The sequence below is a fragment of the Carettochelys insculpta genome, chromosome 18 (genome assembly GCF_033958435.1).
Source record: "Carettochelys insculpta isolate YL-2023 chromosome 18, ASM3395843v1, whole genome shotgun sequence".
Taxonomy (NCBI): Eukaryota; Metazoa; Chordata; order Testudines; family Carettochelyidae; genus Carettochelys; species Carettochelys insculpta.
Genome location: NC_134154.1, coordinates 3,219,733 through 3,246,123, shown reverse-complemented (window position 1 = coordinate 3,246,123; position 26,391 = coordinate 3,219,733). Strand labels below are relative to the sequence as shown.

The following is a 26,391-nucleotide window of genomic DNA, read 5'->3' as shown; positions in this document are numbered from 1 at the left end:
TTAGTTGCAGTGTCAGAAGGTTGTGGGCAGGGAGAGAGGCTTTTTAAAAAATTAACAACCGATCAGTTTCTCACGTGGAACGGTACTGGGCAGCCCCAGAGACAGGTAGCAGCATGGGACTGTGCGTGAGGACTCCCTCCTGTGCTTATACCTGTTTGCCCAACATCTTACACAATGGGGCTCTAGACTCAGTGAGGCCATCTGGATCCTCCCATAGAATGAACCAAACTGCAGCATCCTGCTAAGAGAATGGCAACACTCTGTCCAAGAGAACCGTTTATTGTGTTCACATACAGCATGGCAATGTGGCAAACACTGGAAGTCTTGCATCGCTGGTTGGGTTTCCTGGATGGTGTTAGGAATGGTGTCTTGACAGTTTCCCTCATTTCTATAGTCTCAGAGAGATAACCGTGTTCCTCTGACACTTCAAAACCAACCAGCAGCCCCTTGGCACCTTAGGGACTACCCAGTGCTCAGGTCAGGAGCTTTCCAATCCCTCTGAGGAAGGTTTTAGCCACAGAAACTCATGACCTAATACCTTTGTGAGTCTCTAAGGTGCCATCGGACTGCTTGTTTCATCATAGCTACAGTGTTTGGAAACCCTGGCTCCAGCTGGACAAATGCAGGGTGTGGTTACCAAGGGGTAACCCAAAGCGCTGCTGTGGTTGGGGCTGTGCCCAGCTGCATTGCCATAACTTGTTCTTTATCCCCCATTGTAATGGTCCTTTTGGTGACTTCCCCCTCCCCGGTGTTTGGTTCTGATTGGTTTGTTTTGTACACAAGCACCATTTGTAAAACCAATCAGGTTAATCCACAAGGAGTGGCTATTTCCTACCCTCTTCCTGAGCAACCCCTCTCCCACCCCTGCCACACTCCCACCAGTGCACACACCCACTTTGTCCCTAAATGTCCTGACGCCGCAATTCCCAATCCTGTGTCCTCCCTGGCCTGCACTCTATTGGGCCGCCTGATTTTAATTCCTGTTGTTTGGCCATTGACACAAATCACACAATGGGAAAAAACAACTGAGCCAGGCTTCAGGGGAAGAGGCTGCGCTGACTCTGGTTCCAGTCTCTGTGTTTGATTAAAGCCTGCCAGAACCTCGACTCTGGGGCAGCTCCCATCCTGCAACGCCCTGACAATTACAGGGCCAGGAAGAAAAGGGAGAGAGGAGATAACCCAGCACGTGACATGGCTTTTTCTTCAGCTTTTCCCCCCTCTCTGCTCTGGTCAGTAGCCTCCGAGGAATATAGCAAACTCTACGACAACTCAGTTCCCATCTTCCAATGAGCTCCTGCTCCGAGGCCGGGTTCGCTGGGAGTATCTGCTTCCTGGTTGGAATGGGGGGGATGGCTCTGGCAGTGGCTGGCGGTGGAGGAGGCAGGCTTTCACTGAGAGCACAGCAAGTCTGGGATGTCTGTAAAGGCGAGAGAAGCACCAGAGGAAGCCGGTGAAGCTGGCCTTCTGCATTGCGGTTGTACTTGGAGCGCTGCTTGCCACGGCTTCAGTCCAACAGTGATGGCCTGCTGCTGAATCACCTTTCACAGCACTTCTGGGGGAAGTCCCCTGGGGTGGCCTTGTCTTCAGGTGCTCGCTGTGTGACTGCCATGTCCCTCACCTCTTCCTGGCAGCTGGCATCGTGTTCACCGGGCAGCTCCGCGTCACAATCGAGGGACTCGTAAATGGTGGGCAGCGTGGTCTGCTGGCTGAGGCGCTTGCGCAGACCCACCAGCAAGGGCTGTGGCATGGAGGAGATGTCCACGTTGTTGCCGAGGTCGATCCAGGCCAAGCACGGGAACTTGCTAGTGTCCTTCATGGCATCGGTCAGCTCCTTCACAGTGGCTCTAGTGAGCCGGTTGCCATTGAGGGAGAGGTGAGTGAGCGTGGGCAACGCCCAGAAGAAGGGAAGCAGCAGGCGCACCATGTCGTCGGTCAGCTCGGTGAAGCTCAGGTCCACTGCTGTGAGGTTGTCCCCGTTGTTCTGTAGGTAATAGGCCATGCGATGGACATCCCGCATAGTCAGGGGAATCCCTGAGAGATCCATGGTGTCTTGGCTCAGCTTCTTCTTCAAGCTGGTCTTCAGGCTAATGAGGAGAGGGAGCATGTTAGAAATGTGGACACGCAGCAGGGAAGGAGCTTGTTAGGAACCTGGAAACCGAACTCAAACAATACTTCCTTGGACAGAACCTCCCTTGCTAGAGGTCTTGCTCCCATTCATTTCCTCTTGACCGGCCCTAGCCACAGGCTTGCTAGGCCATGGCACAGAGCTCAGTGGGGATGCTGGGCTGGGTTTCGGCCACGGGGAGGGATGCCCAGTATGGTGTTCTAAAGTGACTGTAACGTCAAACACTTGCATCTCGGATTCTGCTTTACAAAAGCACATTGGACGTAACGGTGGTGAAAACCCTTATTAATGGGCAGGTCTGCACTGCTCTGCCTCTGTGGGCTTACTGGGTCCCTAATTGAGCGCAGACACCTCCCGGATCTCCAGGAGGTCCTTGGAGTCACCTGCTGTGGAGCAGCTTCCCCACCATGGGGCCCCAATGGATTGAACTTGGAGCACACAAGCTGCCCCCCTGCAATCAATGGGGACTGTTGGTTTCATAGGCCCCAGTTCAGCCAGGTGCCTGAGAAGGAATAAACCATTTCTAGCCCCCTTGCTCTGCAAGGCTGTTCTCCAGGAGGTGGCAAGGGCATTTGCATGCCTCGTGGCAAAGCTGATCAGAGGCAGCAATGGTATCATAGTAGTCATGTGGTGCCTCTCCGCCTGCAAGTGCCCCACTGGACAGCCTGGCTTGGAGGTGGTGCAGCTCCATTGGCTGCGTGGAAGGTTTGCAAAGGGGGTGTGTGGAGGCAGACTGCGTGTACTTCCATGCATTATCTCCTCCCCCTCTGCTCCCGCACAAGAAGCCCAGTACTCTGCAGCTTCCAGGTCGCTGGTGGAGACGTTTGCACCTGTGTAAAGGGCAAGTTACACCTATTGGGCTCCTCAGCTTTGTGGAGAAAAGTCTAATGCCCCCCGTTGGGCGTAACTCACCAGTGAAACGACTTGCCAAGGGTCACGGTGGTTACCTGGCACTGACCATTTTATAATCCAAACAGAATGTTTCTGCCACCCAAGATTTCCGCCCCCCCCTCAGGGAAAAGCCCGACATTCCCAAACCCCAGTGACATGGCTCAGCGCAGCCTCTGAAGAACAGGACATGCTGTAATCCAGTACATGTTCTTCATAGCAACGTTTTTACAGCCTGTGTCTCACTGGGGCTGAGTGAGCGCGCTGCGACCTAGGGCCCTGTGTAGCTCTGGCGTTCGTTGGTTGTTGACTTGAGAGCTCTGGTAGGGGCAGCCAGAGATCACACAGTTGGTTTTCACCTGCAGGCGTGCTGTGGGGACATTGGCTTTCCAGGTGATCGGCGTGCTGGGAGCCAGCCGGCAGAAACGGAATTTTTTTGCCTCCATTACTGTTCTCGGTGGTTTCAAGGTTTTATCAATTTAATATCAGAAATGCACCACTGCTGTCTGGGTTAGGAGTGGCTGGGGCTGGGCCAGCCACCTGCATGGCGATTGCAGGGAAGCTGTGCTCGGGGTCCGGGGCTCAGCACTGGAGTAGCCACAGGAGTGCAGCGCGCTGGCAGCATTTGGCAGGAATCACGACCTGCTGTGCTGCACTTGCAGAGCTGGATGGGAGACCGGGGAACATGAGACAGAAGCAGCAAGCGAAGACTGAGCTGCCTGGGCAGAGCTGCGCAAGGGAGCAGGGGTCCCACCTTTCAAGGTTGTTGTTATTCCTGGAGCCCTGTGCAGCCCGAGGGCGCAGCTGCACCCTCCATCCTCTGCTGGGATGGGGGCAGGTAGCTACTCCATGGGGTAGGACGGGGGGGAGGGCAGGTGGGGGAGCAGGCAGACTGGGTGGTACAGCTGGCTGGAGCTGCTGGCCAGTGGAGCAGGCAGCAGGGGGAGTGATGTGACCTGTTGAAACTGCAAGCTGGCTGGCATAGCAGGGGCCAGGAGGGAGTGCAGGGGGCCTGGGGATGACAGGCCTGGGAAGCAGAGCCTGGATGGGAATTTGGGGGTTGCCAGAGCCGGTCCTGCCCACAGTCAGTCGTGACCATAGGAACATGCACAGGTGTCCCAAGGTTGGCGGGGCCCCGCACAGCTGCATATGCCTAAAGATGGCTCTGCCAGCTCCAGCTGGCACTGGGCTGGCTCTTGCCTTCCTGGATGTGAAGGACTAAGCTGAATGCACAAAATAGGCAGGTGACAAGGCCGGGAGTGGTGCAGCCCAGTAAGGTTCAGCTCTTGCGGAATGGGCAATCGTGGGCACCCGGACATTTACACACACCCTTGCAGGTTCTGGTGGGCAGAGGGGTGTTTGCAGGTGTGGTTATTTGCTCCTGCCTGTGCAGAACTACGCAGTGTGTGAAATGCAGCCTGGCTCCTTCCTCTGGCTTATTGCACCTGGGCATCTGCCAGAATTTTCATGCTGCACCACTTCTCCTAACCCAGCGTGGATGGAGAACCAACTGTCCCTCTGCACGCACCTCGTCTTCTCTCTGGAGCCCTTCTGCAGTGGTAGAGGAGCTTGAGAGAGAGACGCACCTACCTAATAGAACTGGAAGGGGCCTCGAGAGGTTGACTCCCGTCCCCTACACTCACAGCAGGACCTACCACCATCCCTGACAGACTGGATTGTTTTTGCCCCAGATCCCTCAATGGCCCCCTCAAGGATTGAGCTCACAGCCCTGGGTTTACCAGGCCCATGCTTGAGCCACTGAGAGAGATTCAGGGGTGGGGGAGTGGGAGGCAAGAAAGCAGCTCATTGGGGGCTTCATATCTTTCCCCAAGAGCATCATTCAGTGCCCTGGATGACCGTTCTGGCAGCTGAGAACGTGACTTGTAACCCTCACAGTGCTATGGGAACACTAACCAAAGCATCCCCGCAGCCCTCTGCAGCCCATCCCATCCCCGCAGCCCAGCCCATCCCATCCCCGCAGCCCTCTGCAGCCCAGCCCATCCCATCCCATCCCATCCCATCCCTGCAGCCCTCCGCGGGAGGGAAAGAACGATCGGCCTTGTTTTATAGACAGGGAAACTGAGGCAGAGAATCGCCATTTTCCACGCCTGCCCCAGGGCAGTCAGGATCTGCACACAGGCCTTTCTGGTGCCAGGCCCTGGGCTTATTGATCCAGACACACCATCTCCTGTGGATGTGGATGTCAGTCAGCCCAATACAAGCTGGAGAGAGGGCGCTGGGGAGCGTTAGCATTTGTGCCAGGCAGTGTGCAGGCAGGTCTGGCTCCTCTACGTAATAGCACAGATAAATCCCAAATTCCAGCTGCCCCCCTGGGATTAGGGCACCAGCTTGGCAAACCCCCTCTGGGAACACCAACACCCAAGATCCCTGGAGTCGCCCACTAAATGCACCAGGGAAAGCATTTACCAGGGTGGGTTGAGAGGGGCTGTGGCTAGTCATGTTCACTGGGCTCCTGACAAAATACCCTGTCCGGGATCAACAGCTAAAGACCAGCCTTGGACTGCCAGGAGGGACAGGCAGACATGGGGAACTGGAGGGTAAGCTGCTATGGGTGGGGAGGGGTGAGACGTGGGAGAGGGCTGTCAGTTAGTAGGAAATGAGAATCAGTGATGGAATTGCATCTTCAAAGCTCTTATGTGCCCACGGATCCTTAACCAGTCAGGAGACTCCGACTGGGAGAGGAAGTGACTTGCCCAAGGTCACAGGGAGAGTCAGTGGCAGAGGCAGGCACAGGCATGTTCCTGGCTCTCCCATCATGCCGCGAGCTCAGAGGTTAGTGCACTGGCCTTGTAAACCAGAGGTCGTAAGTTCAACCCCTGACTGGGGGCCTCAGATGAATTTCTTGCTGACAGCTTTCAAGGCTCTGGGTCAGGGATGGTGCTCGGTTCTGCCATGAGGGCAGGGACTAGACTTGGTGACCTTGTGAAGTCCCTTCTGGTTCTATTCTATGGCTCTCTCCGTTGGCAAGGGCAGAGCAAAGCCAGGCAGGGCCTGCACATGAGGAAAGATTCAGGGCCGGTCATGGCTACAAACCCCAGACAGCTCCAAAGGAATTTGGGGGAGCAGCTGGAAGGTGATTTCTTGCTGGAAATGGGGCCCATGTGCATGGCCAAGGCTCAGTGCTGCCTCCTCTCATGCTCCCATAGCGAGCTGGGGAAACTAGCCCCCAACAGCAGGCAGCCTTGGGGTTAGCTGTGCTTCTCTTCTGATCCTTCCGGTGCCTGGCCCAGTGCAGCCACAGACCCGCCCAGGGGGCACCCTGGCAACCTAGGGAGGCAGATTATGCTAACAAGGCCATTGAGAAGGGCTCAGTCCTTTCCCTGATCCAGGCCAGGAATGGGAGGAATTGTTCAAAGGGCTCTTTGGCTGCACTCAGCAGAAGGAGCTGTCACAATTGCCAGTTCTGTGCTAACTAGCCAGTGGTGGTGGTTCCTCGCCTCTGGGGCGGTGTTGTCGGGAGGCAGCGGCACAGGGAACTATTGTGAAATGTCTGTGCTGCGGATGCAGAGGACAAAACCGTGAAAGGCAAAAGGATGAGGCTGGTAATTAGCTGGGGAGATGGGGGATGGGGCTGGCATGCCATGGGTGCCGCTGGCAGAGGCTGTGCTGGGAGCTGGGACAGGTTTAGCGGCGCACAGGGATTAGGAAGTCCAAGCTGCTTGTGGATTTGGAAGCAGGGTGTGTGGTTAGACCTGACAGCTGGCTGTGCAGCTGTGAAAGCTGAGACGAGCTGGGCATGGCTTGTCACTCAGCAGTGCAGCTCTGGTGTCAGTTAGGGAGCCGCAGGAAATGGTAAAGCCTATGCAGACCACTGTTCCCCGTCATTTTTTTCCATCCAGGCATGAAATAAATTTTGTTATGTGCACCAAGGTGTGTGCACCACCAGTAGAAACACACGTGAACAGCTGTGGGTGCTCTGGGTGGCCGCTGAAGTGCTCAGACCCCCTTAGCAGAAATGCTGGTATCCCCCACCAGGTTCCCGCTAATATTTTCCATCCATGGGTAGAATAAATGTTATGTGCACGAAGGCAAAGGTGGATGTGCACCACAGTAGAAATGCAGAGTGGGGGCCTGGGGCGCTCTGCTAACCTGCTGGGCAGCTGCTTACAGTGAACGCTGTCCCCAAAGCAGGTCAGACAGGTTAGGACACTGTATGCTGGGGCCTGCCTTCTGTGCTGGTTGCTCTGAGTTATCTGCATCTGGAGTGAGCTACCAGGGCAGCCCTCAGCCAGGCAAGGAAAGGAGCCAGGGAGTTAGCACTGCCTGGGAAAAGGCAAGCGGCCCTGGCGACTGTGCAAAAGGGCTGCTCTGTAAAGCCTCCCATTGTGACAGCGCGGCTGAGCCGCTGCTGCATTCTACAGTCAGTGCCAGAGGTGGGAGCGGGGGAGTTGAGCTGGGGGGCCACTAAAAATCTGGGCTGGTGGACATGGGGCAGCCCTCCTCCTAGTCCCAGAACCTCGAGAGGCTGAGGGGAAAGGGCCAGGCCCCAGGGACAGGGTTCTGTCAATTCCTGGTAAACAAAAGAAATTTCTTGCTGGCAGATTCTTTCCTCTACAGCTTCAAAGCGTCCTGCATTGGTTAAGCCCCAGTTTGCAGGAAGCTGGAGTGCTGCCGGAGGCAATGTGCAGAGAGGCTGTTTGCTATGCGAGAGAGAAGTCAGGGGATGCTCATGCTGAAACTTGCCTCCTGGGGAGCTCTCTCCACCAAGGCTGGCTGCCTCCCCTCCCTGCCCTGGTGCTTCCTTACCCCCCCCATGCTGGTGTGCTGTTTTGTCCCGTTGGCCACTTGCCCTGCTGCCCTATCTGGGGAGAAGGCAACATCCCCTGCAGGAGGCTGGTTACTCTTGGGCCTGTGGTTTGCTAAGGAATCCAGACTGGTGCCTGGTGCAATCTGCGTTTCACGCTGGCAGGGCTGCTGCGCTGCAGGGAACACCCCCAAGGCAGTGGGGAAATGCACACTTAGGAGCAAATACAGGCCTGGCCATCTTGGGAGAGGGGCGGTTTCAGATTCCTAGACTGTAAGGCCAGAAGGGATCACTGTTATCCTCTCGTCTGACCCCCTGTGTAACATAGGTCACACCAGTTCATAGAGCAGATCTCTTAGGCAATTGAAGCTGTCTGTTTAGAAACAACAGCAACCCTCCGGAGGCTCGACTGCTCACAGCAGCAAGGAGAAACCTTCCAAATGTGACCCAGGTGTGCAGGGATGCCCGGAGGTTGGGGAGAAGCGTGAACCAGACAATAGATTTGGGAGAGGTAGAACTATCCCGCTACATTGGCCACTCTGAAGCCTAATGAGGACCATGCCGATGCCAGCAGCGGTAACGATTTCACTGTGGATGAAGAGGCGGAAGGAAGCAGCGGGAGGGCGGCATTACAAAGCTCTACCCCAGCTGTTGAGAGCTGGAATGCCCACTGATGTCACGAGTGGGAGGAGCCTGGGAGCGTGCCATCGCTTTTCCCCCGACTCTGACCTGTGACGTTCTTCATTCATCTACTAGCACCCTAGTCAGCACTGAAACGCTTCTTGCTGGTTCTGACCTCATGCACACCAGCGCCACGTCCTCCTGATTTACACCTGTATGAGTGAAAGCAGCATTAAGGCTGTCCTCTTGCTGAGCTTCACAGGAGGAGAGGGGCAGGATCACATGTCACGGCTACTCTCTTAGGGCACATCCATACTTAGGGGGGATTGATACTCTGGAGGTTGATCTTTGCGGGGGCTGATTTAGCAGGCCTAGTAGGGATGCACTAAATCGAACGGTGAGGGTGCTCTCGTCGTTGCTCTTTGCAGCTGTGAGGCATAAGGGAGAGTTTCTCCCATAGACCTCCTGCAGCAGGGCAGTGCTGGAAATTCAACTTCAGGTACGTCGACTCTGACTATGCAAGGAACATAGCTGGAGTTGTGTATCTCAAGTCGAATTTCCTTTGTATCGTAGAGCTGGCCTTACCAGGGTGAAACGGCACCAGCCCATGTGCTGCTACCCATTCGGTGAGGCAGGCAGGCTGCCACATGCTGCAGGAAGAGTCTACATCCCCTGCTGTGGGCCTTCGCCCAGCAATTTCCACAACTGCTTCACCAAGCACCTCACTAAGATATAACTCGTGACATGACAAACAGGCTGGACATCCCCTATTGCATTCTGCTAATCTCAGCTGCTGCTAGGAGAGGCCTTTGGACTGAAATGAGTGATCCTCTTCTTTTCTGCACTGCTGGCTGGGGCAACACAGCAGGCAAAGCCATTGGCTCCGATCCTCAGTGATGCTCTGTACGCTGCCCACTCCCACTGTCTCAGGATCAGCGAGTGCACCGCAGCCATCTTCTGCGAGCTGAGCTCCAGCTGGCTAAGCATCGCTGTTGCATTTAATTACCCTGGTTTGAACTCCACTGACCTGCACTTCCTACATTAGCCCCTATGGCTATGTAGGACTTCGCAGTACTGCCTTAGAAGAGAAGGCACTTACCCCACAGAGCACAGCAAGATGTCCATCCGTTGTCCTTGGCTCATAGCTAGGTCCCTTCCATATTCATGGCCCATTTTGATGAATTTCACAGTCGCCAGCTGTTCCTTTGTTCAGCTATTGAACTGAAGTTTTTGTGGTGCTGTAGTGGTAGGGGCCCTGCCCTAAAAGGAGTTGTAAGGGGATCGCAAGGTATTGTAGGAAGGGTTAGGGTACTGCTAACCTTACTTCTGCGCTGCTGCTGGCCGCGATGCTGCCTTGAGAGCTGGGCTGCCACCCTCCCTACAATAACCCTGCAGAAAGGATGAGCAGCTGCAGAGCAGCAGCTGCTGGCCAGAAGCCCAGCTCTGAGGACGGAGCTACCACTAGCAGCAGCACAGAAGTAAGGGTGGCAATACTATGACCCTCCTAAATTAACCTTATGGACCTCCCCGCATTGCAATTCCCTTTTGGATCAGGATCCTGATTTGAGAAGCGCTGGTTTCGCCCAGGAAATCTGTACTGCACAGGGTGAAAGCACCCACAACCTCTGATTTCCCAGTCTGTGATGTGCTTGTCATGGCTGTGAATTTGGCAGGGCCCTAGTCACACCTACAGCTCATGTCAAGACAGCTGAGTGTGCTTTGTTGTTCAAATACATCGCAACAGAGGGCACCCATGAGTCAATAGGAACTTGGCCTTGACTTCAGTGGGACCAGGAAAGTCCATGCTGAAAGCTCTGACATGATGTGGGCGATAGAGACACTTTTTGAATATAGTGTATCAGCACCAGAATTTCATTGGCTTTTACAACAGAGTCTTTATAGTCTGAGCAAATTCTCGCTGTTCCTGCGAAGTACAAGTCTGATCCAGGCACAGTGCGTTAAACTCTTCCAGCCTTGCTTGAACCACATCCAAACTGGAATGGGTTTGGAAAGTTATTCTACCATCACCCCTGCTGTTACCTGGGTAGTTCCATGTGTGATTTGCTGGGCCGCTTGGAGCTCCACTGAGGCTGTACTGGAGGACAGGCCCGTACCTGTTACGTTCTGACCTGCTGGTGCTCTCTTGGAGATGGAGGCTGCCACATTCCAGGGCTCCAGCCTTTCATCTCCTTCCCTTTCCACCGCCCCTGCATAACTGCATTTCCGTAACAGCCCAAGCATAATTAACACGCAGCAGATGCTCCCGGTTCTCACTGTGGCCAGGCTTGTTAATTACCTTCCGGGCCCATCTGACAAGCTGCCAGAAAGCGGAAGCATTTCTGAGGAGAACAGGGTGGGGGTCTGCGTCTAGGCCAGGCCAGCCAGCTGCCGAGTGGGGCAGGAGACGTGGAAGGCAAGAGGAGAGCTCCTCCTGAAATGTGGCTTCCCTGCCTGGATCTTTCCCAGCTGCTCTGGGATCTGCCTTTGAACTTGATTAAACAGAAGCTGACACTCCCCTCCCCGACATGGTGTTCAGTGAGGCCATCTGGTAGGAAGGGCTTATGGCACCACGAAGATGCTGCTGAGGGGCTCATTCTGCACTGCTGTGTGTGCTGAGTGGGCAGCGTAGGAAGATGAAGGTCTAAGCCCATGCAGCACAGGCCTGGTGTGAGGCCTAGCAACAATGGACAAAACAAGGCTAACCAAAAGCAAAGCTAAGCTGTGAGCAGAGGCAGGCCCCTGCTAGCAGAACGTGGCACAGACAGGGCTGAGAGTGCAAAGCACGAATCGGTAATCGGCCCAGGTGCAGAACAACCATTGGTACAGGTCATAAGCTGAAGTCACAAGGTGCCACCAGCTCATTTACAAAAGACCTTGGTCCCTATTCCTCATAGATACTGACCCAGGCTCAGGAAAGGGTCTGCAATAAGAGATGATCTAACCAAACCACAAGGAACGGGGTGATGGGCGGTATCTAAGTAGCGTCAGAGGGTGGCAACCAGATACATCAGCAGTGAGATGTGCTCTGTTTGTACCTGTCAATAAAATGGTGTCTTGGGCAGGGGGCTGTCCTTGTCTGACCTAGAGGGGCAGTGGAATTCCCACTGACTGAGTCAGTCCACTGCTACAGGTACATATGTACAGTGGTTCAGCAGAGTCTAACACCTGTTGTATTTTGCTTGGAAATAAACCTGGCTGGGTGCCGCTGACCCTCACTTGGGGTCTGCTGCGGTCACTGGGCCCACATCACTGAACACACATGCAAGCAGCCTTCTGGTTATCATCATCCAGGAAGCCAGAGACCTGGGAGGACACCACGGCAGTAAATCTGCTGACCTACAGGCAGCAGGGCTGAAAACGCTTTCAGCAGAATGAGGGCGGGAGCAGCGCATTGGAGAGGGTTTTGTGCGAATTCTGTGCAGCTGGAAACGATCAGGCCATGAGGAACCAGGCCCAAGGGTTTCAAAAGGGAGCAGGTGTTTCTGCTGAACATCCTGCTCCTGGCATTAGCCATGTCACTGCAGTAACCTCAGAACCCAGCTTCCCGGGGGCCCACTGGCAGAGTCTGCAAACTGGTTTCTCTTTGGCTTCAACGCCAGTTTAGACATGTGAAGTAAAAGATCCCAGTGTGAGAGCCTCTTAGTTCGTGCTTCCTGGAGCAGAGTGGCTTGGCCCTGGGCCTGGAGCACCACCAGCCCTGACCACAGGACGAGCCCCACCTGTGAGGAGTCAGGTGGAGGCAGTGTAGGAGGAGCAGGAGGTTGCAGCGAAAGAGGGAAATGCTGGAAGCTGTGAGAGTCGGTAGGGAGTGAGGAAAGCTCTTCGGACGGCAGGGGCCTGTGAGACACCCTGACCAAGCAGGAGCGCATTGGCTAAGGAAAGCCTGAGAGGAGGCAGGAAAGCCTGGGGTTGTGTGGACACGTGGACGGACTTTTTGTTGGCTGTTAATAAGCCATGTCCCCAGCGACAAGCTGGAAGGTCTCTGGGTCAAGAAAGCTGGAAGTGGAGTTCATCTGAGCAGCCTCAGAAGAAACAGGGGCAGGCTGCCTCTCGCGTGACCCTAAGCCAAGAGGGGTATGCCGGAGGCAACTGGCCTGGTTACAACCTGGCTATGCCAGCAGGAGCCCGTGAGTCCCTCTTGTCAAAGAGAGAAATGGAAGGTGGGGACAAGTCCGAAGCAGAGAATGGAAGGAGCCATTTGTTGGCTGCCCAGCTGGGATGGACACAAGCGGCTTCTCTGCTGGTGCAGGAGGAGGAGGGGGCGGCTCTGTGAACTGTGCAGCAGAAGATAGGGGTGTTTGGGGCTCAAGGTCTCGGAAGGCAGGGACCTGCGGGGAGGTTGGAGAGCAAGAAAAGTTCCCTACCTAGCTGGGTGGTTAAGCACTGAGATAAATTGCCTGGGGAGGCTGTGGAGACTTTTACGAGCAGGTTAGACAAACGCCTGTCAGGAATGGCCTCCAGCAGGCTGGTCTGGCCCCAGCGTCTCCCTCTCTGACCCATGGCGAGGCTCGGGGCTTCTTTGCTTCCTGCAGTGGGGCCAACTGGTACCAGTGCTCCAGCCCTGCTGCATGTCTCCCTGCCTTGGTGCCCTCCTGTGGGGCGGGAGCTGTGTGAGATGAAGGAAGCCCAGAACCTTGCTGTGAGCTGGAGCTGGCCCCCAGGAGCTGGAGCACAAGGGAGCCCCAGTGCCCCACATGTAACCAGGGTGTCGTGTTTGGCTGGTTGGTTGTCTCTAGGGCTGGGCAGTGAGGGAGAAGGGCTCTGGCAGGGTGGTGCAGGAAGGTTGGTGCCTTTTTTATGTATTTATGTTTTTGCTTTTCATTGGTGTGTGGTCCCCAAAGGATGTTTCTTTGGGTCAGTGTCCCCTGACCAAAAAAGATTCCCCATCCTGGGTCTCCACAATGCTTGGTCCTGCCATGAGAGCAGGGGAGTGGCCTGGAAGACCTCTCGATGGGACTGGAAGGGACATGATTCTACAAAGAAAGGGCTCAAAACTGGTCATCAGAGAGTGTTCGGCTGAAAATTAAATGAAGGGTTGTTAATCAACAGAGGAACGGAATGTTTGATGATTGCCTCCTCTGTTTCTTTCCTTCTGAAGCTCCGGGCACTGACCACTGCTGGGGGACAGGCTATCGGACCATTGGTGTGACCCATTAGGGCTATTCTGATGCTCTTATATAAAGTCCCATTGTATCTGTCCCCTGCTAAAACCCACCAGACCCCACTCTCCTTCCGGAGCTGAGCCTGAGTTCTGACAGTCTCTCTCTGAGACCGACCACAAGAGACCCACTAGCCAACATGGTTATTGCATTTCAGTAGTGCCCTGGATGGGGGTCGTGAGAAGTCGTGTGTCCTCCCCTCCCTTGAGGCAGTCCCTCCGACGGGCCGTGGTTAATCCTAGGCAGGCTGTATCCAGTGGGAGTCACTCCACTGAAACACGGGGGTAAAGCTGCTGCAACCAAGATCAGAATCAGGAGGAAGCCTGCCTGCAGCTATCCCTGAGCTGTGGGGCAGCAGGGGCTGTCAGGCCCTAGTCTGTCCATCTCAGGCCTTCCACCACCACCGACTTCAAGCCAAGTTACAGGCTTGGAGCTGTAACACCCCACCCCCACCCTCGTGCTGCAGGGAGAGTTGTTGGCATTGCATGGACTCGGCGTTAGTTGGTGGGTGGAATGCTCTGTGGGCGGCTTGGGGAACATTTCAGGTCCAGAGGGCCATCAGGATATAACCAACAAAGCCAGCAAGGTCGCCCTGACCTGGCCAGGAACAGTTTGGCCAAGGTCCCTTTAAGAGATGAAAATCAAGCAAAGCATTTGGCTGCCACTCAAGCGGTTCTGGGATGTGGTCTCTCTCTGGGCTCGGGCAGTGCAAGTGGGGTTGGGCTAGCCTGCAACCATGGCAGTGAACTGGGCTTCCCCCAGCTGGCTGTGCCTGAGGTGACCGAGCAGAATTCTTCTGCATCCCCCCTCCCTGCCCAGCCACTTGGCTCACCATGCTTGGGACTTCCTGCGGGGCAGGCCATGCCTGTGCCATGTGGAGTGAGGGCTCAGATGGTAGATCAGCTGCCGGCAGATCCTGTCCGCAGACTTCCAGGGGTCGTATTCCTGGAAACAAAATGGCACATCAGCCTCCTGCTGTGCAGCTCTGGGCGTGCCTGGCCCAGTGGGAGAAGGCGAACCTCTAGAGCGTGTCAGAGAAGATAGATGGGCCAGGGAAGGGGGTGAGATCCACAGGGAGAGATGGGACCAAGGAAAAGGAGTAAAGGCAAAGCCGGGGCAGGGGACTGAGGCAATAGGAGATGAAGTCGTGGGTGATGCTCTCTCCCAGTAAGTAATTGAGGAACCAGTGAAATTTGCAACGGTTACTCAACATCTCTGGCATGGCACGTGTTGCTGGTTTTCCATCTGGTGTTTTCTGTGGTGGGTTTGAAACATTAATGCATTTGATCCTTGTTTAGCTTCTTGCAAACCTCTCTGGTATGATGGTAACCATAGCAAATGTAAGTAAATGTGATGTTTACAACCAATCGATCCAGCTGAAAAAAGCGGGTGCGCTGTGGAGTTGTTTGTCTTGTTGAATGGTGCCGTGTTACTGAACAGGGTGGGAGCCGCCACCCAACAGTGATTCCCACTGGTGAAAGATGGCACTGAAATACCAGGATCTGCTCCATGCACGCTGCAGGGAGACTGAGGAAGGGTAGAGCTAAAAGCAGGGTCTTTACAGCTCCAGCAAACAGCTGCTCTTCTGCAGCCCTCCACACAGAACCCCACTCAGACTGGCCTGATCCGGGGGTTTAGGATGCACCTGCTCGCTGCTCTGCAATCCATGGCTGTGCTGGCTGGGAGTGGGACCCAACCAGTCACATACAATGTTACATGTTTTCCAAGTTCCTCAGGCCTTTGGGTTCACCTGTTTTCATTTTACAGCCTAGCACAGTCTGCTACAGCTGTTCCTTTAGCCCAGACCCTGCTTCCTGTTCCTTAGGGGTCCTGTAACTAGACACCCGATTTTAATGGCTAGACTGGAGATGGGTGCAGCTTTCTCATTACTTGCCTTACGTCTATAATCCACAGTTTTGGGCTGCCAGGCACCCATATGAAAAACAGAAACAAACAAGGGCAGGGGTGGCCAGGCTCTACTATTTATCTCTCTTACATGCCTGGAGTCAGGGCTGCCTCAAAAGAGGGGACATGGTCTGGGGCAGCCTTGGGGTGCAGGCTCCACCCCTTTCCTGCTCCGTCTCCGCCCCCAAACAGTGCTGCCTGGGGGTGGTTACAGGGTCTGGCATTGCAGCAGCAAGGGTCAGTCCCCCACTCACTACGCCGGGGGCAGCACACCAGGAGGGAGGCATGGTGGAGGGGAGCAGGCTACCGAGGTCCCAGCACCCCCACGTTGGTGGACATGGGCGACCCTTGCTGCCGCAGCATCAGGCTCCTCCCATGACCCCGGACTCCTTCTAGCCATAGGACAGTTGGCGCAGCCACTGGGAGGCCCCCAAAAGTGCAGGGCCTGGGGTGGGTGCCCCCCTTCATCCTATGGACCGGACAACTCTGCCTGGAAGTCTGATCCTGAGAGGAGCTGGGCCTGAGCTACTCATCAACTTTGCTTTCACTGACTTCCAAGGCCAAGAGAGGTGCTCAGCTTCCTCAGAGTGTATATCAGAGTGGAGGGGTAGATAGACCCAGGGTTCACTCTGTCTGCTAAGCGACAGGCCAGCAGAAGAAGGTAGCACCATCAACCCCACCTCCCCTAGAAGACACTGTGCTTGGTGAGGTTCGAGAGACAATCTGCATGAAGGAACTTAGAACTATAGCCCCAGAGGTCACGGGGGTTATGGTTGTGAAGCTCTTTCATTCCAACACAATTTTCAAATAGTTACTTCCTGCGGGAGGAAATGACCCACCGGGTGGATGTTTTTCAGGCTTTCTCTCAACTCAGGACTGATGGTTGAAGTTCTCCCGGTTGTTTGCCTACTGACGAGCTGGCTGCTTGGTGGGGCCGGGGGCAGTGGGAGGTGGATTTTCTGAGCTAATGGCCTACCCTATCTAACCCTTCCTGACCCAAGGAGCCCTACACGCTCCATGTTCCACTAACACCAATGGGAGGCTCAGGCTTGGGTAACTGAACCATCCGGTGCAGGCTGGTAGGGAGAGCAGCACCTTTGCCCACCCTGAAAGTAGCCAGGAGCCGGGTCTGCCGTACTGCATCCGTAATGGAGCTGAAGCAGCCCCCGGCACACACACTCAACGAGTCTTTCCCCAGCAATGTAAAGGCTCAGTCTTTCTGCATGCCACAGACTGGGGCAGCTCAGCACCCTGCAGAAACAGGCCCAGCTGGCCAGACTATTAAAGAGCTCAGCACCCTTAGTAGGGGCCAGATTTTGAAAAAAAGCCCTCTTGCCGAGGCCCCTCAGGGGAGTCTCTGAGGGTGGAGCTCTCCTTGAAATAGCCGGCTCTTCTTGGGTGCCAAAATGGGGGCTGACCTCTGCGGAAAATGGAGTCCTAGTGGTGGGTGCTGAGCCCTTGGACAGCTGGCCCTGAGCCCTTTCAGTACTCTGGGCTCCCGCAGGGCAAAGCCGATTGACTTAGATGGGAGTTGTGGAGGCAGGGGGCTCACAGGACAGCTAGCTAGACGTGCTGGCATTTACCCGAATGTCTGCCTCGTTGCCTGGATGCACAGGACCACTTAATCCCTGCCTGTGCAGAGCCCCGGGGAGATGCAGGAGATCACTGGATGATTGCTGGAGCTGCACGCATTTGCATCTCGCATCCCACAATGCAACACCCTGTTCAGTTGGATGTGTGGTCAGTTAGCATTTGCTCCTGGATATCCAGAGTATCCCACTATAAGGGGGGCTATCTGCTGGTGAGCGCCCCGCTGGGGCAAAGGGTGCACTGTTGAGGTCTTCTCTGGTTGTCTTCAGGGCTGTGGGAATGTGATCTGACTAGACCTGTCCAGGGAGCTGTCAGTTCCTATCCTAGTGTGGTCAGTCTCAGGACTCAGGGCCTGGGCCTTGCCCAGATCTAGGTTTAGCTGGCACACAGAGCTGTCCATAGTGTTTCAGGCATTATACAGACCTGCCTGGGTGGAGCTCCCATCAGGAGCTGCCTGGCCCTAGCCCAGCAGCTTCTTTTATATGAGCCTGCTAGGTCCTGACTGTCTGCCATAGAGACAGCCACTCTGTCCCACTGGGAGGACCTTTCTTCTGCTCCTCTTGCTGGGCTGGGGTTTGGAAAGGCCTCTGGCCTCCTGCAGGGGGCATCATGGCTTAGTCCATCCCATCACACCCACCGCCATTAATACAATGGTAGGACACGTACATGAGGCAAGAGGCTTGATCCGCTGCTCCATTATACCGGTGTTACCTGGGTGTAACTCGTTCTGTGGCCGGACGCTAGAAGTGAATGCAAGCAGTGGGCCTGTGGGATGAAGACTGGGCTTGCAAGCATGGCTGAATTTCCTGCATTTTTTTTGATCCATGTGAATGCAAACATACATGCCCATGGAGCCTGAGTTTACTGTTGCTGTAGGAGAGAATTTCTTACCTCTCTGATGATTTAGGGGAAAAAAAAGACTTTGATATAAATCTATGGGATTATCTTCAGACATCCCTTCAGAGGAGTAGGCTGGCTGTTTCTAGAGACCTACAGCTCCTCCACCCAACCCAACAAAGAGTGGAGTGGCATCAGTCGGTTCGATATGCTCATTCCTGGGTCAACGTTTTCTCCCAAGGACACCCTTGTATGAGCGGGCTTCACCTTTTTGGGGCACTGCAGATCTCTAGCAAGGCTCATCAGCAGGTCGTGGGAAATGGGATCCACCAAGTTGAGGAAAGTAGCATTCTTGTAGAGCACTTCACTGAGGAACGTTCCTTCCAACCCCAGGTCCTAGGAGAGAACATAGGCAGTGAGAGGCGGCGGGGGCAAAGGATATACGGTGGCTACCTTTTTTTAAAACGTAGCATGAAAGCCCTAAAACAACCCTGCTACGACCCAAGAAGAACAGACTGTGCGAGGCAGGCGGCTGCTGTGCAATGTTGAATGCAGATTCTCGTGTGATGGGAGCCTTTTAAATGTCTGGGTGGACATGGCAATCAATGGTCTGCTAAGACTGGGGCCCGTCTGATGTATGAGGGGGTTCCTGAAAAGGTTTCACTCCATTAACCAAAGAAAGACGAGCCAGTCCCTTCCCAGAAGGAGGAGATATGTGCGAGCTCCCAGATGCTCCAGCCCTGCTCTGCCCCAGCAAGTCGGTGCAGGAGCACCAGCACTGAGGGAGCTGCCAGCGAGTTCAGCTGCAGCTGTTTCCTGGGGAGTGAATGCCTGAGTCAGAGGCTGGACTGGGCTACCTATGCAGCAGCAGTGACAGCCCTGAAGCTGCAGTGACAAAGTCTATTTGTAGCACGTCCTCTAGAGCTCTCGCAGGACCAACAGGGAAGCAGCAGCCTGCTTCTCCCATTGCAGCAGCCCCGGCATGAGCCCCAGTTGGGAACGCAGTGCCTAGAGCTGCTCTGTGGGCTCAGGACAGCCTCTCCCTGGCTCTCCTGCCGTTCCTGTGTTTGCGAGTGACGACTTTCCTGGGTGATGGGCTGAATTGTGGGATGTTCCACGGGACCAAGATTTGGAGGGCTGGTCTAGGCTAAAAGTCCTGCTGGGAATGGAGGGAAAGGCTGCTGTGAAAAGGGGAAATGGAGATGCCATGAGGCCTGGGAAGGGTGACCAGTGGAGGAGGCAGGAAAGAGGCACCCAGGAGACCGTGCTCTGAGGAGAGCGGAGGCAGCAGAAGTGGTGGTGGGGGAAGCAGAGCAGCCCTGTGCAGGAGGAGGGACTGTGCTGGAACTTGGCTGGATCAGCAGGGAGGATTCAGCTGAGAGAATAAACAAGTCATCTGTCCGCTCTGCAGTGCTGCCAGGAGACGTGAGCAAGCAAACGGGTGTCCCCTAGGCTCTCGCCGCTCCGCTGAGCCTGTGCTTCACGCAGCACGGGGCGAAAGATGCATTGCCAGCACTGAAGGGAGGTGCTTCGTGCAGGCACATCCCCCAGGGGACAGGGACAGGAGAGAACTGGCCCTAGATAGCAGCAAGAGGAAAACAACACCTGCTCTCCTCACCCCGCCCTGGTCTCGCCAAGCAGAGAGCAGGGTCCAAAAGAGCCCTATCCAGTGAAGGGCAGTAGAGCAGATCGCAGGCCTTAGAGATGCAGTTCAGTGCATGTTGGCTCATCTTCAGGGCACAGATGACGCAGACAGGCCTAAGATATCCCTGAGCGCACTGGGGAACGTGCTTCATGGGTCAGCAATGGAAGCCTAAGCTCTCACGCAGGGCTATTGCTATGGACAGCAGCTGGCCTGACCATCACTTCAGGGAAGTTGGCCCACGCCCTTCAGTCCTGTACTCCCCCACCTACCTACAGTGTGAAGCACAAAGATGGAGGAGGGAGGCCTGGCTGGAACCCCTGCAGCTGGAATTAAACACTCTGATTCAGCCGCCTCTTCGGAGCTTTCCAGTTAGAGAAGACTCTGCGTTCCTGCCATAACTCTCGCATGGGAGCAGCTCAGTGTGATCAGCAGTACCTTTGCAGCACCTGCCAGTGACTCCTTCCCTCCCGCATACAGCAATGTAAAGGGGCAAGCTGGTGGCTAGCAGACAGCACAGCCCTGTGGTTTTGGCCCCTTTATAGTTTTGAGAGTTCTGTTAATTACAGGGGCCTGATACTTGGTTGGTGTAGACCGGGGCAGGTCCCTGCTCTGAGGGGAGCCAGGCCTGCTGACGCCCACAGAGGAGCCGTCTCCGGGATGTGAAATCAGCAGCTTGCTGTGGCTGAAGGAGCTGTCCCAGTGCTGAACCCCAAAGCCCACTTGGGCTACATCTACATTAGCTGGAAAACTGACCCGCTCAGGGTCAAGCTTCCAGGTTTGATTTTGCACATCCAGTGTGGACACACAAAATCAGCCTCTCAGGGGCCACAGCTGACCCCTGTACACCTCGCGAGACACCAGGAGTAAAGGAGGTCGATCTGCCAGCAACCTTCCCCAGGAGGGCCAGGCAAGTTAGCCAAGAACAGATATGTCAACTCCAGCTACACAACTGCCATAGCTAGAACTGCGTATCTGTGGTTGACATACTTTGCCTAGTGTATACATGGCCTTGGACTGCATCTGGTAATAGAATAGAGCTGGTCAAAGCACTGCCCACCCCTGACAATGCAGTGGCACAAAGTATAAAAAAACTGCCAGGTTAACATTCAGAGCTGGCTGCAACCTGTTCTGGTGGCAGGAAGGGGATGGAGCGCGGTGGCAGGAGGGGGAAGAATTCCCAATGGGGCTCTGGGGGTAGAGGGGAGGAGGGCATGTGCTCCTTTTGCCCTGCTCATCTCTGCTTCTCAGTGCCCCTACGGGGGTGGTCCCAGCCACCCACTGGCTCTGCCCCCTTTGAAATGCCCAGCTCCAGCACCAGCACCCATGCTGGGTTCCTTCAGCCGTCTCCCCAGCTCCTGGCAGCTCCAGGGTATGGTCTGAAATGAAGCTGAACCTCTTAAGAGTGGATAAGAGCATCTCACTCCCTTCAAACAACCACCCTCCCCACACCTGTGCCCCTCGCTGTGCGGTTCTCACACGCCTGGGGACTGTGCATGGGGAACTCCCCATGCTCAGACTGGAGCCGAGGGTTCTAATGCCCATGGTCAGGAAGGCGGAGGGAGGAACTGAGCACAAGCTAAACAGCTAAGACAGGCTCAGTGCTTCCTGTAAGCTGAGCCCTTGGGCGGCCACCCAGCTCATATGCAGAGCACCCACAGCCAACTCCGCTATCGGTGGTGCACGCCCACACATGCCTTGGTGCGCACTCCACCCGCGGATGGAAAACCACTAGAGGGACCCCTGCTCAGGACACCCTCTTCAGGTAGCGCTGACCAGGGAATTGTTTTACCACCAGTGCTACTGACCAAGCTAGGCCGGCACTAACTGAAGGCACAACAACAACAACAACAATCACACTACATGCAGTGACGGAGCCCAGAGTGTAGCAGATAGGCCTTTGTCTCCACCCGACTCAGCCTTGGCAAGGTCCAGGTCCAGTTTCAAAGCGGCCACCCAGCATGGCGACATGTGACTGACCCTACATCCTTTACAGTAGGTTACTGCCCTCGCGCACAAACAACTGGAAATCCTGAGACAGGGATGAGCAGGGAAGGGAAAGGGACAAACCTTACCCAGCAAGAGGCTCTTCTCAGATGAACTGCAGAGCCCAGGAGGAGCGGGGCAGTGGCCTAGCTCGCCAGCGCTGTCTTTTAAACATAAGGGACTGTCTTGCCAGCACACTGCCACTCTTCCCAGTATTATTTATCAATACAGAGCCGCACTCAACTGTATTTGCCAGGGTATTTCTTGCTGCTTTTTCCAGCACTCCACAGCCCCTGATCTTGCTGTACACAGGTGAAAAAATAAGGCACATCCCTTCTAATGAGGGACTGCTGGCAGCCCAATAACTGGACCAGAAAGAAGCTGTCCGGCCATGTGCAGAAGGTTTCTAAATGACCTCACATGCCAGATGGCCCAGTGACTCAGCATGAAAACCCCAGCTGCCATCTAAAGAGCTGGCTGGAGACTTCAAGATCTGAGAGGGGTTTAAATGTCTGTCTGGGTAAAAGATTCTGAGCGCCATTGGAAATGACACTCTGTAATTCCAGCCCTGGGAAAGCCCACAACATTCTTCTCTCGTCACATCACTGCATTTTAGAAGCAAGTTGCAGCCTCACCCTACCTCTCTCCCCTCAAGCTTCTTGTAATAATCTCTTGCAAGTCCTCTTAGATCTCTACCCTCCTGCAGAACATGTAGTCTAAATCATTTCAAGGGGAAAAAACAGAATTTTTTGGCCACAAGGACTAATGTACTGAGCCTTTATATTAAAGGGTCAGGAGATGGTGTAAATTCTACTGCAAGGAGACACAATGAAACTAAGAATCTACATTAGGTTCCAACTCAGCAGGTTCTTGCTCATCAGAGTGCTGTATACTCATGTGAGTAATCCAGTGAGTAAGGCTACTCAGATGAGCAAGTTTTGTAGCATCAGAACCTTAAACTACTGAACAGATATGCTCTTTGCATAATGCACCATGAATCTATGGAACTCACTGCTACAGGATAATTACATTATACTGAAGTGCATAGATGCACACCAGTCAAAGTACTACATAAATACGACAGGTGACCCCTGCCCAAAGAGTTCACACTCTGAAGAAGTTTACTGATCAGTCTGATGTTGGACATTTCAAATGAAGATCAGACACTTATGTGAACAAGGACGGCACCTGCCAGGAGAGGATAGTGGAAGGGTTTTCAGTCCTCGGACGCTGTCCGTCCACCAGAATCAGGGAGGAGTCTCCCTCTGTGGTCTAGAATACAAACACCCAGACGGGGTCAGGGCATGTGCCTGCATTGGATGCACCGATCCAGCATTGGCAGCTGTCTGCCTGTGCCCTGCTCCAGTAGGTAATACGGTACTTGTGTCTTTATGATCAATGTGGCAAAGCATTGTCTGCATCTTCCCTTTTAGCTCCTGAACGGACACAGACCAGAACAAGTTTGCCTGTGATCCACTGACCCACTTACCTCTCCCTCCCTGACTAGCCAAACAAAAAAGCAGTCCCGTAGCACTTTAAAGACTAACAAAATAATTTATTAGGTGACGAGCTGTTGTGGGACAGACCCACTGCTTCTGATCATAGTCATACCAGAACGGACTCAATAGTTAAGGCACAGAGAACTCCCTGACCAGGTTATCTTTGGATAGTCAGTATCTGGGTCACTAGGTGGACCACCAGATTAATGGATTCTGAAATCTTTGCACTGACTCTGTTATTGTCATTATTATTATTATTATTTTCTCTGGAGGATGGATCTTGACTACAACTTGCTCAACAAATTTGAACCTTGGCAAATAATAATAATTAATAATTGATTACCCGAGTCTAGGGCCTGCATTCAGGTTCCCTGGTAGCCTGTTTTGATAGGCTCATCAGGTAGGATCAAGCTAGCAAAGGGCTCTGATTATCTCTTGTTAGTCTCTGGCATAAAATGGCTTTGATTAGTAAGTGGCTTTCCCTGGTCCTTGTGTGATGTTTTGGTCACAGAGTTTTGGCTCTAAAGTCCCTCACTGCACAGCTTGCGTGGCGCCCCCAGTGGTTACCGTCCGGTAACTCCCTCCCCCCACTTTCTAAGGCATTTGGTTAAACTGTCCCCCCGCCTCACAATGAGACTCAAGGAAATGCTAGTTACCACTAGCTTTCCTGGCTTCTCTGCTTCCACCCTGCACCTCCCGCCCCAGTGGACAGTGCCTCTGAGCATCCTTCCTGCCACTGGGGATGTGTGGGGAACAAAGAGCTTCCCCTTCCCCATGTCCACACCCAGTGTGGGACTGACAACGCCCCATCTCCTTGCACAAAGCAGCACAAAGAGCCCAGCCCCTCTCAGACCCCCTCCCCAGGTGCAGTCGCGGGAGAACTCAACACAAATCCCCCCCCACCAGCACCCCGGAAAGGGGCAAATCCGACCCCGCCTTGCAGCTGCATAGGGACAGTCCTGTGGGTCGAACCCAACAATGGGGAACGAGGCTTCTGTTCCCCTAAAGCAGGAGCTTCCTGCAGCTCCTCGACTCCCTGCAAAAGGCACCATGTGCAAATCCACGTCAACACGAGAGACAATCAGAATCCGTCTCTCATCCACAGGCCATTGTCTGGCCATAGCCTCCGTTCCGCCCAGTTCACAACAGCTCTGCCCACGATTAACCCCTTCCTTGCTGCCACGTCCGGGAGGAAGGGCCTTGTTGTTCCTCAGCATCACTTTCTCGGTGGCTGTTATTGATTGGTTTTGTGCCTGCACTCACCTATTGCTCTTTAAGCAATTGTTTTCCCCGTCCAAGCACTTCTTAAATAGCCCCGCTTGCTCTCAGAATCGGTCTGCTTAGGTGCATGCATTTGCCGCTGCTATTTCTTAAACTGCTGCCCGCTGCGCGCGCTGCTCCATTTCTGCGGGCTTTGAAACGTTTTGCAGGGGCGTGCAGCCTTTCAGCACCGGGCACGCGTTTTCTCGCCCGGCCTTCTGGCGGCTGAGCACGGCTGGCCGGGGGGCACACCTGGCCTAGTCAGCAGGTTGCACGCGCTTTTTTCTCCTTACACACGCCAGTCTTTGCAAGACGGGGTGTTAGTACTTTCTAACGTCCATGCACCCCCCACCTCCCGGGCACGGCTCGCGCGCTACCTTTCGGAGCAATCGGAGGACGTGGACCGCCTGCTCTCGCTTGTGCTCGCGGACGGTCGCCTGGATCTCCCGGATCCACCCCACCCGCCGCACGTGGGGCGCCGGGTTGTTTTTCCTCAGCACCCCGGACAGCTTCTCGGAGCTCAGCAGCAGGGAGGCGAACTGCAAGTCCCCGCGGTTAGCCTCCGCCCTCTGGCGGGGCTCCTGGCGAGCGTCTCCCCCCGCCGCGCTCTCCCCTCCCGGGCTGCTCTGTCTGCTCAGCCGGGAGCCCATGGCGGCTCGCGCGGGGTGCTCCGGTCCCGGGGGGGAGCCACGCGCCGGGGCAGGCAGCGCGTGGAACTGCCCCGCGGGCTGTGGTTGCGCCCAGCTGGGCGGGGTGCGTGCGCGTGCGGGCTGGGGACGCCGCTTGCTGGCTGCAGCCAATGGGGGGCGGGGGCCGGACCCCGCTGGGAAAGCGGCCCCGCCACGTTTATTGCTGCCCGACGCGCGGGAACTGATCCCCCCCCGGGCCGGGCAGAGCCCGCGGCGGCCGCCCCCCAGCGCGCGCCGGCTGCAACGCAGGGGCTGCGCTGCTGCGGGGGCGGGCCGGGGCCGGGGGGCGCTCGCGGGTTGCAGCAGCTGCCGCGCTTGCCTGGCTTTGGGGCGTTCCCGCGCGGCGCAGGCAGGGCCGGGCTTCCAGCCGCGGCTGCCGCCTGCTTGCCCGGCGGGGACATGCCAGGAAGGGCGGAGTTCTCCGGGCCTTTCCCCCTGCTGAGCGCAGAGCATGGGGCTCGACTGCGAAGCCCGGGTCAGCCTGGGCCCTGCCGCGGCAGCCCGGCAGAGAGGCGGCGTTGGGCCGGGTGTTTCTTTTCCTTGGTCCTTCTCCGCAGCTCACGGGCACGTGCACCGGCCGCTTCGGAAGATGGTGAAGCAGCCTCGACAAAGAAGCGCCGGAGCGGCTGGCAGCGCCCTGGCCATTGCCCGGGTCTTTGCTCTCTCTGGCCCGGTGTAGGGCGAGCAGAATGTGTTGGAGCGGGCTCAGCTGGCATGCCTGAGGTCAGGGCTGAGGGACTGGTCAGCCCAGACTTTGCAGGCCCGGATGGCGTTTTCCATCACTTCTGCAGTTCGACCCCGGGCTGGGTGGTTTATAAATCCAGGCCGGGGGTGAGAATTGCCCTAGTCACCAATGGTTTGTAATGGACCCCAGGGTCCTGGCTGGTTTCCTTGACTGGTATGGGCCGAGATGTTTTCAGTTTCTTAGCCCTGCCATCACAGACACCCACTCCCGCACATCACCCCCATCGGCAGCGCAAGAGCATTAAGCTTCTTCTCGGACAAAGTCTTCTTCTGTACAGTGGGAGGAGAAGAGGCTAGAACCCCTCTGGCAATAGCCCTGTAGCTCACAACATTCCCATTCCAGCATCGATAAAGCCTTGGTCTGACCATCCGTTGTAAAAGGCACTAGAACGTCTCCCTGAGCCATCTCCTCCATGGCGTGACTTCAGCACTGTTTGTGTGGGAGTGGGTGAGAGCATTCCTGGGCTCGAGTCAGGTGTGGCTGGACTCGCTGTGCTGCATGAATGAATGCAACGGATGTGCATGGCTATATGTGCAAGGCTGTGGATTCACTTCCAGTGGCAGATCCTTGTGCGCACTCAATGTGTGAGTGTAGTCCTGTGCATCTTCTTGCTCCCCTTCAAAAGAATGCGAGAAGGAAGAGAGGAAAAATTGTGCTTGTTAAGCTCAAAGGCTGGTTCG

At 55.3% G+C, this 26,391-nt stretch overlaps 1 protein-coding gene across 1 annotated transcript; it reads right to left on the bottom strand.

Annotated features, from left to right (window-relative positions):
• Positions 1 to 269: 269 nt before the first annotated feature.
• Positions 270 to 25,192, bottom strand: LRRC75B (leucine rich repeat containing 75B). Its single transcript, XM_075012336.1, has 4 exons — positions 24,655 to 25,192; positions 18,158 to 18,286; positions 14,391 to 14,503; positions 270 to 2,084 (listed from the first exon to the last, which is right to left on the bottom strand). The coding sequence occupies exons 1-4, from the start codon at positions 24,925 to 24,927 to the stop codon at positions 1,535 to 1,537; spliced, it is 1,065 nt and encodes a 354-aa protein (XP_074868437.1). The 5' UTR covers positions 24,928 to 25,192; the 3' UTR covers positions 270 to 1,534.
• Between the last annotated feature and the right edge of the window lie 1,199 nt (positions 25,193 to 26,391).